Source organism: Melopsittacus undulatus, chromosome 6 (genome assembly GCF_012275295.1).
Source record: "Melopsittacus undulatus isolate bMelUnd1 chromosome 6, bMelUnd1.mat.Z, whole genome shotgun sequence".
Taxonomy (NCBI): domain Eukaryota; kingdom Metazoa; phylum Chordata; class Aves; order Psittaciformes; family Psittaculidae; genus Melopsittacus; species Melopsittacus undulatus.
The window spans coordinates 38,002,428-38,015,962 of record NC_047532.1 but is presented as its reverse complement, the minus strand read 5'-3'; the positions used below and the strand labels follow the sequence as shown (position 1 = coordinate 38,015,962).

Below are 13,535 nucleotides of genomic sequence, written 5' to 3'. Positions count from 1 at the left end.
TAGTTGCCTTTTGCATTTTTGTCAAAAACTCCTATCTGGAAGTATCAAGGGGTAGCTAATTGAACTTCCTATGATAGATGTCTCCTTTATGAGATTTCTGTTGGTGTCAGAATTCCCTGCAGCCTCCTGTTGATCTAGCACAGTTGATTTCTTTGGACAAATTCCAAGTCAGTCCATAAGTACCGAAGATAATTTTGGATCTGCTTGTTTCCAGACTTGGTCTGACTCTAAAATGCTGCTTCAAGGAACTCTGCCTGGCATGTCCCTCTGAAATCCCAGAGGGATAGAAATATTGCTCTTTCTAAAGACAGATTTATTTATTTATTTATTTAAAGACTGCATGACACTGACGGGGAATATGGGAATTCATCACCATACCCAAACAGTTCAGTCTGAGAAGATCAACTACTCTCATACTGCAGCCGTACTTTGAGAAGGAGTGAATTGTTGATGATACCATATCAGCTAAAATATTCTTTATTGCTGTATTTTAACAGTATCAAATATGCACAAATAAGGGTTTTTTTGTTGTGTTTTTTGTGTTTGATTTGTTTTTTGTTTTGTTCTTAATTTTTCAGCAGTTTTTAAACATTTAAAAGCTACATAAATCAGATATAAAAACCTAAAACTTGGTAAGTAAATTACCTTTGAATGAAAGAATGGTATTAAGTGCCTAGGTGTGTCTTCTGTCTCATTATTTGAATCTGGGAGGCCTAATGAAGGCCCAGAGCCATATGTTCCAAATATGATAGCACACTAGGAAATCTGTGTTCTCTATGGATAAATAACTAAGCTGCATAGTGTATATGAACTTAATCTCTAATAAGTAAACTGAGCTTCTTGGAAACGTGCAATTATGTTATAAAACTTAAGCTTTCCAAACGGAGCCTTCAGTTATCTTCAGTTTCACCATTCATCAACTGTGAAGCCTCCAGCTTAATACATAAAATCTGTTCCTACACTTTTCTGTCTCCTCAGAGACTCACTTAATCAGCCTCACGGCCATTGAACTGTAAATACATGAAAAGTACTAGCAATGCTGAATAGAAAGTACAGAACTTGAGATATTTGGAGTGAGCCGCTTTCTCTTCCCAGGAACAGCTTTGGATAAGAAGACTATAGGGATTTTCAAGAGAGGAAGAGTCTTGTTGATAATAGCAGAAGAACAGTCTGAAATATTTTTTCCTTAATATATTGTGTAGTTGCATGTTGGGAAGAATACATAAACAATATTGACCCATAAGAAGACCTGGACTTCTTTAAACAAGTGTTGTTTGTTAGACTTACTATTGCATTTAAGCTGATAGTTTCTGTGATAACTTTACAGTTGGTGAAGATGGCCAAGTGAAAATCTGGTCTAAAAGTGGAATGCTGAGATCTACTTTAGCTCAGCAAGGTAAGTTCATGTTTTTTTAAAGTACCATCAGAAGTTTTTAATTTAGGGCATTATAAAATATTATTAAATCACAGACCCTAAATCTGGCAGTAATGGTTTGTTTAAGGATCTTAAGGCCTAGATATGCTTAACTAAAATGAAATGTAAATCATAGTTGAATAAAGGGGGAAACAGGATTTTTAATGAGATGCCTCTCCAGAAAAAAAACTAAATAAAATCTTCAAATTAGAAGTATTATTACGACATTTTTAGACAGTAGTTTCAGTTCCACCCTAAGGATTCTGGAGAGACAAAAGAATTAAAAGTAAAAAAATTTAGTTCTTAACACCAAGCTACAGACTCTTATGTTGAAACTGAAAAAAGTTATTTAAAAAAGCGTTGCAAGAATGCTTGAAAAATGCAAAGTGCATGTAGGCTAATTCCTCTGAAGTTCAAAACTCTTAACAGCCCTTGGTTCATCTTCCTAGTTAACCCAGTAACTGTAATTTAGTATGTGTAGATAGACCTACTGAAGTGAAGATTCCTGTGCTCAGATTCTTTGTTCTGGGGCCATGGAGCCCTTACCTCAATCTTGGTTAAAACTACAGTTTTATGTACACTAGAGCATTTCAGTTATTTAAGTAAATTTAAAATCCCTTTATTGTGAAGTACAACAATGTAAGCTGCAAGTATGTATTTATAGAAGTGACATTTGTTACTTTTAACATGCTATTTTTATAATCACAATTTCTATCATTCTTGTGCTATTTCAGTGGAGATAGTCAGCTAGATTTTGTTTTTCATACTTCATACATTGAGATCATGTGGCCTTTTGACATTTTTTAAGAAACCACATGCACCTGGGTTGGGTTAAATGTCAGACCCTTATCTGTTTCTAAAACAAATTATCTAAATTCTTTCAACCTGTTGAAGGCATTTTAACCACAGGAGTGAATGTAAAATGTATTTCAATTCTGTTGAGGAAGTTCATATTCAGATGTGATGTTTTTTTAATGCTTAAAATGTAAAAAGATAAGCCAACTGAACTGTAATTTTTGAAAAAAAAAGTTGAAGCACACGCTCTTCCTTCACTATTTCTCAGTTGGTATGTTTCAAGGGGGTGTTATGCCTACTCTCTTATTTGAGGTTTGATGATGCTTGTAAAGTAAGACAAATGTTGTAGTTTGAAATATGCAAGCTGAATTTTCATTGATTTCTTAGAGTTTCTGCTATATTGTAAAAGTACAGCTGGGTCCCCATGGGAAAATTGTCTTCTCATATTTGTCTTTTAAGATAATATCCTGTGAGACTCAGAAACCCTTTAAACATTAAATCTGTAGGACTGTATTCCCACAGACATTTCTGTGGGATCTGCTGACATACCTGGGATCAAGGTAGGATTCTGCAGCCATTGTTGCATTGTTTAAGAGACGTATATCATGTTTGAGCTAATTTTTCGCTTCATCATCTCCTTAGGAAATGAAAGGATTACTGTTGCTTACATTCTTTCTACTCATTCCACTCTTTGTATTAGAAATAAATTTTCAGGCTCTTATCTTCAGATGATGGTCCACATGCTTTTTCTGTCTTTGGATTTTTATTCACTACAAAACCATGAACATATATTTTTCCCTTTTTTAGCCTTTGCAATAATTATATGGAGCACTCTGGCCACGTGTCCTTCCATCGTGCCAATGGAACAGAATAGTTAGTGTGACTTCATAACTTCTACTGCTTTCAGCCTCAAGCTGTACTGTCTTGCTGCTGTTCTGTGTTCTTTGAGCCTGATCTCTTCTTCGTCCTTAGATTATCTTAATATTCTTCCTTTTGTTCCTCCTTTCTCTTAAACTGAAACTTTATTTTTTAAAAATGCTGTAGTTAGCAGTCCTTTGGACTTCCAGCAGGCATGACACGCTGATGTTTTGCTGAAGTGGGGTTTGGGTTTTTTTTCATGGATCTTTTTGGTATATATTGGGAAGCCATGTGTTTATGCTTAAAGCAGTATTTCTCTGTGCGTTCTGTGATGCATACACTGCAGCATGACGCTGTGCTTAGCATCTTTGTGTTCCTTTGGAGAAATCCACAGAATTATGAAGAATAGGATGTATGAAGTATTGAAAGTCCACATTTGAAAGAAAAGATGGCTCTACCAGCAGAAATTTTGATAGTGCTTTGCAGATCCTGACACTAAAAGTGTTTGAGGTGAAGTCTGTCATGGCACAGAGGGCCACCTGCACTGAGTCCTTCTCAGACCAAACATCTGTTTGGAAGGACCAGTGCTGAGTCCACAGTTGCACAGCCTGTCTTGAAAGGTCTGTCTAAAATTGTTACTGCTGAAAGTTTGCAAACAAGTGTCTCTCTAACCCTCCCATTTCTTTAGCCTGTCCTGCTAGTGAAGCTGACAGTTTTGCTGGTAACTACTCTTACTCCATGATCTGAGAATCTTCAGGGTGAGCAAGTAGGTAGACCTTATGGGTCCACCCTAAGTATCATCCACAGAACTATTGTTTCCATGCCACACATTTTACCAGTTTACTTCCAATGGATTTCTAGTTCTTCAGGTGATTTCTTTAAAATTGCACTTTTCATTCAGTCCTCTTAAAACCATACCTTATTTGAATACTTCTCTTTTTGCCCTGCTGACTTTCTGATGAGTTTCCAGTGACTAGTATGCTGAGAAAGCACCAAAGATTAATGTGGATGATTGGTGTATAGGTTGCCTTTTTTTGGTTAATGGAAACAAAATCACAACAGTTGCAATTTAAACTATTTAATTATAACATGTTTATTGTGAAGTGGAACTTGTTTTATAAGGGACAACTGTATTCCAAATGCAGCTCTTATGGTTTTTTTGTGTTGCCACAGAGTGAGTGAAAGTTGTTTGACTTACTGTTTCAAGTCCTGTGAAAGTAAAAAGTCTCACACAGACTTACTGTTGTAATTACTGAAGCATCTGTTGTGGCAGTAAGTGTCAGAGTAACTGCTCTATCACTCCTGCCCTCAACCCTAGCTCTTTCTGTGCTGTATGCACTGACCGTGGGAATGGTTCACTGGGGATTAACATCTGGTAATAGACCACAGAGACATGAAGCAGCCCATCCTGTATGCTTCATGCTGAGATTCCTTCCTCAGATCTCACCTTTTCTGCTCTTCTCACTTCTTTTCTCAAAAAGTATTTTTTTCTGAAGCTGTTTATCATCAATGCAATTCACTGCAGTTTGTCTGTTCTGCTGAATTTTTCTTTCCACAGAAATGCAATGTGTTGGCAGTCTTTTCCCAACCAAGTTCTTGTTAAGTGCAGAAGGAAATGAGTTAACTTAGCTCCTGCTGTTAAGCCCTGGAAATTGTGGTTAAGTAGTCAGCCATCATAAAAAAGTTAAACATTTGGTTTAAATATAAAAGTCTTCTGATTGTTAAATCAGCATTAGAGCAGGACAGAAATTAATTTGTTTAGAATTTCTATACAGCTGGTGACAGAATTCATGTCATAAAATGCTGCCAGTAGGAAAATAACTAATGCCAGTTTTACTTAATATACGTTGTATGTTTCTCTGAGTTGTCTCCTATAATGGTTGATGAGTTAAAAAAAAATACATCATTCTGTATTTCTGAGTAACATAAAATAAATGCCTTCCTAAAAGAAAATACATGAAGTATAAAGATGTTCAGGAGCAATGAGACCAGCTCTCAGTTTAGAATTTGACTACTTGGAAGATCTAATGAAGTTTGATGTGATGAACTGATTTGCTGTAATGAAGACAGTTTTTTGTTCAGAGAGAAAATTCAGAGACTTAAGTAGTTAAGGTATTAGATTGTTTTAGGATGGTTGATATAGCAGCTCAATCACTTAAGTATCTAAATCTCATCAAAATATTCTCATAAAAAGATATTCCTGAGTCATTTTTTGAAATGGAACTTATTATGCAAATTGTGCCAATTTTGCCTTGCAAGACCATTTCTTAAGCCTTTGGTTGGGGAGGGAGGGCTATTACTATAAATTAAAGATACGTTAAAAATTTATTTGATCAGTTTTCATTCATTTGATCAATTTGATACTTAACAGTTGAAATGTGCATGAGTGCCTAGGAAGTGTGTATCTCAGAGAGCATATTTCCATTTTCCTCTACTAAAATTATAAAATTGTCAAATGCAAACATTTAGATTGTACTAGTTGCTCTTCCTGAGGTTTTTTAGTTCTCAAACACAGCTTTCAGGGTACAGTTCAGTTGTGTTGATGTACTAGTTAAGGTTCATTTCCTAACCTCCATATCTAATCTGTAAAGAGATGGTTCTCCTTCAGGTCCCATGTCTTATCTGTAAGCTCCACATGTTATCTTAGTGTATCCCAGGTGCACTGCATCACTTATGTACTTGTGTTTAGACAATTGAATCTTTAAAGGCGTCAGCTCCGTAATTGAGAATATTAAAGCTCATGGAGAAGACCAGAAGCCTGAAATAAGTTTTCTTTTTCTATTTCAGAAGGTATGGAAGCACATTTTACGAAAAATGAAGAGAATTGTGTGATAGGGTTGTGCACAGTCTGCCTCCATGCAGTTTTATATGCACTGTAATGTTGAGGCTGTGCTGAAACTTGCTGTCCGTTGCTGCAGGGCTTTTGCTGTGATAGAAACAAATGTTTGGACATGCTCTTACTTTATTTTATTTGCAAGGAATCAAGTACTGTAATACTTTGATTATTCTTCTTCAGGGGAGACTAATCCTGTCAAGTATTATGGAGAATATTTGCATAGTTGGCAAGTCTGTTTTTTTTGTTGTTTTTCCATGTAATTTTTCACTTTTCCTCTATTTTCAAAAAAGGTAATTTGAAAACTGCAACATGACAGGATTTTAAAATGGAACAGTCAGCTTTGTTCTAGATATGCATTCTGGAATTCTCAATCTGCTGAAGTGTTTCCAGTTAATTGGGGAAAAATCTGTGAAATTTGTGGGCCACTCTTTCTAGTTTTATTTGTTGTCACTGGTTTTGTAAGTTGCTTGTGTATGGGACTTTTGGGCTTTTTTATGTGCATCAAAACAAAAACATGTATTATGTTAGAGGCTTTATAATGAAGCCTTAACAGCTTATGAAGAATAATGTAGGTGCAGTACAAAGCTTTTTTTACTCACATTTGTGTTCAGTCTCATCATTGTAGGTGAAAATAGCTATTTTTTCATGTCTGTTGCAAATATGAAGATAACTGTTGTCATGCTGATTTTCTGTATCACTTGAATGACAGTTGTGAATAAAATTGCATCAGATATAAAAGATTAGGTAGAAAAGATTATATATTTGTATTACATAAATATATCTTATGAATATATGATATAAAATGAATGTTCATTTTCTGGAGTTGTGTAAAATTGTTTGCATATTAAAAGTTTTACAGATTAGAATAGTAAATGGCAATATGTAGTAAGTTTTGGGAAAGATGTAGTAGTAGAACCACAACATTAATATGATAGGTGGTGGCGTGCTGGGCCATCTGCCTTGCTTCCTGGGCTTACTTGTGGTACAGACATTTGCTGGTTTTAAATTAGGTATTGCTCAGCATCACAGTTAGTGGTCCCAGCATTGGATTTAATTGCATTGTAGGTTTTCTGGCAAACAATTTTTCAAGGATATCAAGGTAAACATGGAATGGTTTTGTAGGTATTTGTAGGAAGTGTCAATAAAGTAAACAGCAAGAGAGAAGATCAGAAGATTTGACAGCTTGGAATTGAAAACTGACTTTGTTCACTGATCAGTTAGGAAGGGTTAACATATTAATACTGAATGACAGATAGACCTTAGAAGGAACTGTCCACACAAGGCTTTCTTTGATACAATAGAGAAAATTGTACAAATGGAAAGGGCAGCTCAAATCTTTGCAGTGGGCTGGTTAACCATGAGATGGGGATCAGCACATCAAGGTGTGAAAGAGGCACCTGAAAGATTGAAGTTGAGGTGAGAAGGACAATGTCCTCTTATTTTGCCCAGCTGTAGCTTGGAATAAAATGATCATTTGGGGTCTTTTTAAGAGTGGGGAAACAAAAACAATTGGGAGCATATACAAGAGGTTCAGTGAAGTGAAATAAACAGAATTATCTAGTTATGAAGACTGACTGAAGAAGAAATTAGGTAATTTTAATTCTTCCAGAGAGTTTTAGAGAGAGCATGAAATGAAGAAACAAGTAGTAAATGTAGTCAGAATCTGCTGGCATAGACCTTGAAATCATGTTTCTTAAGTGATGCATAGAAAAAATGCATTATGAGAAAAAGAGATGGCTGCAGCAGTAATAAAGTCATGCATGTTTTCAGTAACCCAGATGTATTGGACAAGCCATCAATTCATTATTTGTTTTGATAAGGTTTGATATGTTCAGAGTTAAATTTAGTGTGGCCTCATTGAAAGTGGCAAGTGTTTGATGGTTCATTCAGGTGAATTTGCCAGGGCTTCACTCTGTGTATTTGTATTTCCTTGAGGAACACTGGGAGGGTGTGCAGTGTAAGTCTTTAGACTTGTCCTTCTGTGTTGCAGCTTTTTCTTACTGCTGTTCCTGTGGCTGTCTAAAACCTGAAGTGAACCAGCAAACACAGCCATAAGTGCGGTCAGAGGAAGTGGAGAGGGCAGATAGTTGTCCCTAGTTTGATGTTCTCCCACTTCTGAATTTTTTGGTGTATGATTTTGAATAACCCATTTGAAGTGGCAATAGCAAGCTCTACATAATTTGATCAGGTAAGTCATAAGAAATGTTTTTTTCTGTGTTTCTACAGGAAGACCAGTGTATTCAGTAGCCTGGGGACCTGATTCTGGAAAAATTCTCTATACTTCAGGGAAGCAGTTGATTATTAAACCTCTTCAGCCAAATGCTAAAGTTTTGCAGGTATCATTAATACATTAGGGTTGTTTCATGCAGCCATGTTAAAGCTTTTCTCAGTTATTTAGATTTTTAGCAAACATAAAGTGTTTGTACCAAAGTCTTCCACAAGTACTGCTTATCCCCCAAATCCCTCTTTTAGTTCTGGTTTGGGTTCTTTTCAGAATAAAGAGGTTGCCCATTTCTTAAAAAAAAAAAAAAAAACAAAACCAAAAAACTCTGTGGGTATTCTTCAGGTGTATGATTAAACATTTCTATTTTTGTAAATGAAGCAAAAGCGAAAAGATACAGAAGCCTTTCCCTTTTTATTTGTTAAGAAAAGGTAGAAAGATACAGAAGCAATTGTTTGGAACGTGCTTTTAGTGCAGATTGTTATGCTTTCATTCTGCCATGTCCAGGCTCTATTTAATGTATTTTTCTGCAGAAGAGATGACGTCTGTGCATTTGTATTATGGGAAACTCTGATCTACATCTGAATGTATGAATGCTAGTGAATGATGTATGATACATATTAAAAGTAGAAGTTATCAGAATTATTGCATTTATGTTTATTTTTTTCCATTTCAGTGGAAAGCCCATGATGGACTTATTTTAAAAACTGACTGGAACTCAGTTAATGATCTTATCCTTTCTGCAGGTGAAGATTGTAAATATAAGGTGAGTACTGTTTAACTTTTTAGGAAACTAAATGACAAAAAAAATTACTGGGTATTCTGCCATTTTCTAGTTTTAATAGTACTTGGAAGTTCAAAATTAAATAAGAATTCTTTCAGTTTTCAAGAAAAAACTTGTTACCCTAAGTTACTACATCTCACTCTGTCTAGTAACATAAAATCAGGTTTTTAATTTTTTTTTTAATATGGCAGAATGAAAATGGAGTAAAATGCAAGTGAAACAAACTCCAGAAGGAAATCATGCAGAAATATAAAAATGATTACTTGAAATAGTATAAGCTATGACATATACTGAAAAAGGTAATGACATACAAAATTAGAGGAGATAGAGCTACTGTTTCCTATTACAGGGTTATTAGTGAATCCCTTAGGAAATTTTTTGGTTGGGATGTTCTGTATCCAAAATAGAAAGCATATACTATATTTCTTACCTTAAGTAGGAACTTAATAGTTGTATATTGGTTCTAGCATTCTCTAAATGTGAAATGGCTGTGATAAAAACATACACAATGAAGAAATTAAAAAAAAATTATCAAAGTGTTAAAATCAAATTACTTCAGTCTGTGAGCTGGCTTCCTGGTATTCTGTTGATTTCAATCAGTGAGAAAACCTTGATCTGGAAATTTGCAGAGTTACAAGTGTTGGGAAATGAGTGCAAATAGAATAAATGTGGTTATTTTACAGACTTACAGTAATTTGCAATAAATAAAATCCATTAGTTCAAAATATTTTATACAAAATAACAATATTTGACATAGCAAGAAAGTGAAGTCTATTGCATTAAACAAACCAAATTGATTAGAAACAGCATGTAATGAAATGTGAACTATAATGCAGTTTTTGTATAAAACTCTAATAAAATTGTAAAACAGTTTTTTCTAGTTCCACTAAAAGGCAGTGGAATAACTTAGTGTATTTCTGCAATTTCTATGATCAAGAGGGAAAGTAATAGCTCTAGAATAATGAAAAATACACACAAGCTGTGTTCATATATATGTATGTGGTTTTTTTTGTTTGTTTTTTTTTAAGGTTTGGGACAGTTATGGACGCCTGTTGTACAGCTCCCAGCCCCATGAGTATCCTATAACATCTGTTGCCTGGGCTGTGGATGGAGAATTATTTGCTGTGGGGTCTTTTCATACTTTGCGTCTATGTGGTAAAACTGGGGTAAGTAACAACACTGAGAAACAGCAGACATGGAATTGTACAAATTTATTGATAACACAGTGAATATTCCTGATTTATGTGGACAGGTGGGTATTTTTATTAGCAAAAACTAGTCATGACTTCCGGCACCTTTCTGCTGTGTGCATCTAAGTATTGCCTTGATATGCTTAGCTGCACTTCTCAATATGTTTTGGTTTGGATAAAAAATTTTTATAACATTTTGCTCGTCAGGACATTAACTTTTTCTGTGAATTTTTTAGCTTTTTTCCTTACAACACAAAAGAGTTTACAAGCATGTCATGTAAGGCAATCATAAAATGCAGTTATTAACCATGAAAAGCAAGGAGCCTGTAACAGTAGCCTATCTTTAAAATGGAGGCAGAAGAACAATGTCCTGTGCTTTTATTATTTAGATGTATTCCTTAAAAAATACTAAGTTGATAAGCGCATCTCATGAGGAGATCACCAAATGCAGTTGTTAAGCATTAAAAATGACAAGGCTAAAGGAGGAGTATAAAAGAAGATCTTGGAGAACATTCACGCTACTTCTGGATTGGCTAGACAGAGCCCAGGTTTTCCAGCTAAAGGCATACTTTAATCCTCCCATCTGTGTGTCTCTATTACTATACCTCTATTACTGCTAGAGAGAAGAAAGGCTCCAAAGGTATCTCCTTTAGTTTTTCTTATCATCTTCTCTCTTTTTTTCTCTCTCTTTTTTTTTTTTTAGTTAAAATTAATTTAACACTGTTTTATCTACCTTCATTAATACTCTAAATTCGCCCAGATCACAGATTGACCTGATTGTCTCTGGGGAATTTCTTGTGGTTCAGCCTTGTTCTGCATAGAACCTTGCTGGTTTGGAACTTTTATTGTCCCATTTTCTATCTCTTCTTGTCTTTGTTGCTGTTTGGCTTACACTGGGAGAACAGTATTTGCTGTGATGTTTTTCGACATGCAGTCATGATTCTCCTTAGCATGAACCTGGACTATGTGTTTCAAGTATTTTTACATTAGTGAAGAAGAGCCTGTAAAAATTACGTGAGAAAAGGTGTTCAGGAAAAGACTTCTGAGTCATTGAACTAGATGATCTTAAGATCCTTTCCAACCCTAACTATTCTATGATTCTGTGATTCCTATGCTGATTCTGGTTTCACTGATCTTCACTGACAGAGTAAGTGTAACCTAGGCATTAAATTAGAAATGGAGGTTGCTTCTATTTTTTGTGCCTTTTCCTCTTACTTGCGTAGAAAAAATCCTATGCTACTTTGTCTGTATAAGTAAAATTTTATTATAATATTCTTGAAAACAAAAGTACTTGAATACAATTTTCTTTTGGAAAGTATTATTTTTCAGATTTTTTTTAAAAGTTGGTTTATTTTAATATCTGCATTTTTAATGTCTTTATGTTAAGGACATTTTTGTTACCCGTGTCTAACCATCACGCTAAGAAGTTAGAAGAATAAAGCAGTGAATAAAATTGGAGCCTAAAGCATGAACTTATGCAAAAGGTTGAATTACTACTCACATAGGTAAAAAAGATTCTGAAATACATATAAAAAATAATGAAGTAAAGAAGGTATTTTCTGTCTCTTTGATATAACACTGGAGAGAAGATTGCAGTTTCCATCCTCAGATGTTTTTCATCATTGAAATTATACTTTTAAATAAGATATATCTTACTGTTAGATTTGTTTGCATTGGTTTTGTTCAAAATTGGATACTTTTTCTCTTTGCAGAAGAAAATGGATAAATTGTCTCTTTGTGTGCAGTCATAAATATTTTGCAGTTGTGCCTCAGCTGTTAGAGAGTGAACACTGAGATAGATGATTGTTAAATGGCTGCATCACCAGTGGAGACACCTCTTCCTCTCCCTGGCATTCTTCTGGCTGGGTTAATGTTAGGCACTGATTGTGGGATATTTTCATCCATCTTTACTAGCTTGGTGCACCTGCTAATACACCTGCTGCTTTTCTTTGGGAGGGTCCTTTAGGATTTCCTCAATGCTTTTGTTCCTAGGCAAGGTGAATTGGAAGATTTTTCTCAATTTCAATATGCCACTTAACTCCGCTTATTATGTAATTAAAAAAGTAATCTACCTTGACTGTCACATTTCCATCTCCTGGGGTAAATATGCTGTTGTATGAGTATTTATATGCACATACCATATTTCAGCTCATGAAGCCAAATGAAGTATATTTGTGTAAATTTCTATCAGGATAATTGCATCTGTGTTGGAAAACATTATGTAACATACATTGGTTTAAAAAATCAGACTAGCATTAGTATTTTCTTAAAAGAGCCTTTTAAACCATGCCTTCTTCTTCTACAAGCACTTTCTCCTTTCCAAGTACTGGGATCAGTGTGCTGTATCAGCAAGTGTAAACTGAAATAAATAACACTCTTGTATGGGCAAGGCTACCAATTTAAATTGCATTTTGCACTCAGTAGAGACTTCTGCTTAAATGTGGCTAAGACTGCACATTCAAGGTGCAGTGGAAAAGGAAGAAAAATACCAGGCTTGTGGGGTTTTTTGCTGTCATTTATGGTGTTTTGTAGCATATAGCTTGTCTTTCTAATCCCCAGGGCCTGTTTTTCTTGCTAGTTATTATGCAATATGATTTACTGTAAATATTTTTCCAACTCCTGATAGCTGAAAATCAGTAATTCTTTAATCAGCATTGAATATTGAACAGGCTTGTGGACTTTGAAAATGTTAATGCAGATAGATTTATTTTTTCATAAAATTAAGTGTTCTTTTACCTGGTTTATTACTCAACTTTAAAGAAAGACACATACAGTAGCTAGTGCCAGATGCTTTTGTCTGTTTAGCAGCTACCAATGATAATTTATTATCTTTAAAAGTCATGATGTTTCATTAAATTTCTTTCCTGCCATTGAATGTAAATAGTTGCTAAAGAAGTAGCTTTGCTAGTATTGAGGGGAAAGAATGAATGATTCACATACCACCAGAATGATGGAGTTTGAAGAGAACCAGACCTGGCTTTTACTGGTCAACATAGACATTTTTATTATGTCTGATGTAATGGAACTGTATTGGCAAATTGCTCCTCAGGGAGCCATCAGGCAATATATACATATATCATTAACTCTTCTCTAGCATATGTGTTCAATTTGGGAGCATAATTAAATTAAATTCTGTTAGTTTATGTTCTTTTCTCCTTTTCTTTCTACCTGGGTACTTGGTTATAGCAGCTTCACGTTAAAAAAATCCCCTACAAATCTAACAGTAACTTTTAGAAATTTTATTTATTTGTTTAAAAATCACTTTTGCTCTAATTTTATGTAGATAAAATAATTATGCCTGTTCTACAGAATATCAAACAAAATATATTTAATGTTGAAATTCATTAACTGCTTTAGTGCCCATGATCATAAATCCTGCAGAGATAGCTATGATTAATGTATATATATATATTGAAATGTAAAGCTGGATGGATTAA

At 34.7% G+C, this 13,535-nt stretch overlaps 1 protein-coding gene across 8 annotated transcripts in view; it reads left to right on the top strand.

Annotated features, from left to right (window-relative positions):
• The window catches only part of IFT80 (intraflagellar transport 80), a 62,567-nt gene that overhangs the window by 12,856 nt on the left and 36,176 nt on the right, over window positions 1-13,535 (top strand). For all 8 annotated transcript variants that reach the window (XR_004549700.1, XR_004549699.1, XM_031042676.2 and 5 more), the window contains 4 exons: window positions 1,328-1,396; window positions 8,130-8,239; window positions 8,801-8,890; window positions 9,937-10,074. Coding sequence is in view for 6 of the 8 variants with exons in the window: in XM_031042676.2 (XP_030898536.1) it covers window positions 1,328-1,396; window positions 8,130-8,239; window positions 8,801-8,890; window positions 9,937-10,074 (407 nt within the window). In the remaining 2 variants the exon portion in view is untranslated. The remainder of the gene's footprint in view (window positions 1-1,327; window positions 1,397-8,129; window positions 8,240-8,800; window positions 8,891-9,936; window positions 10,075-13,535) is intronic.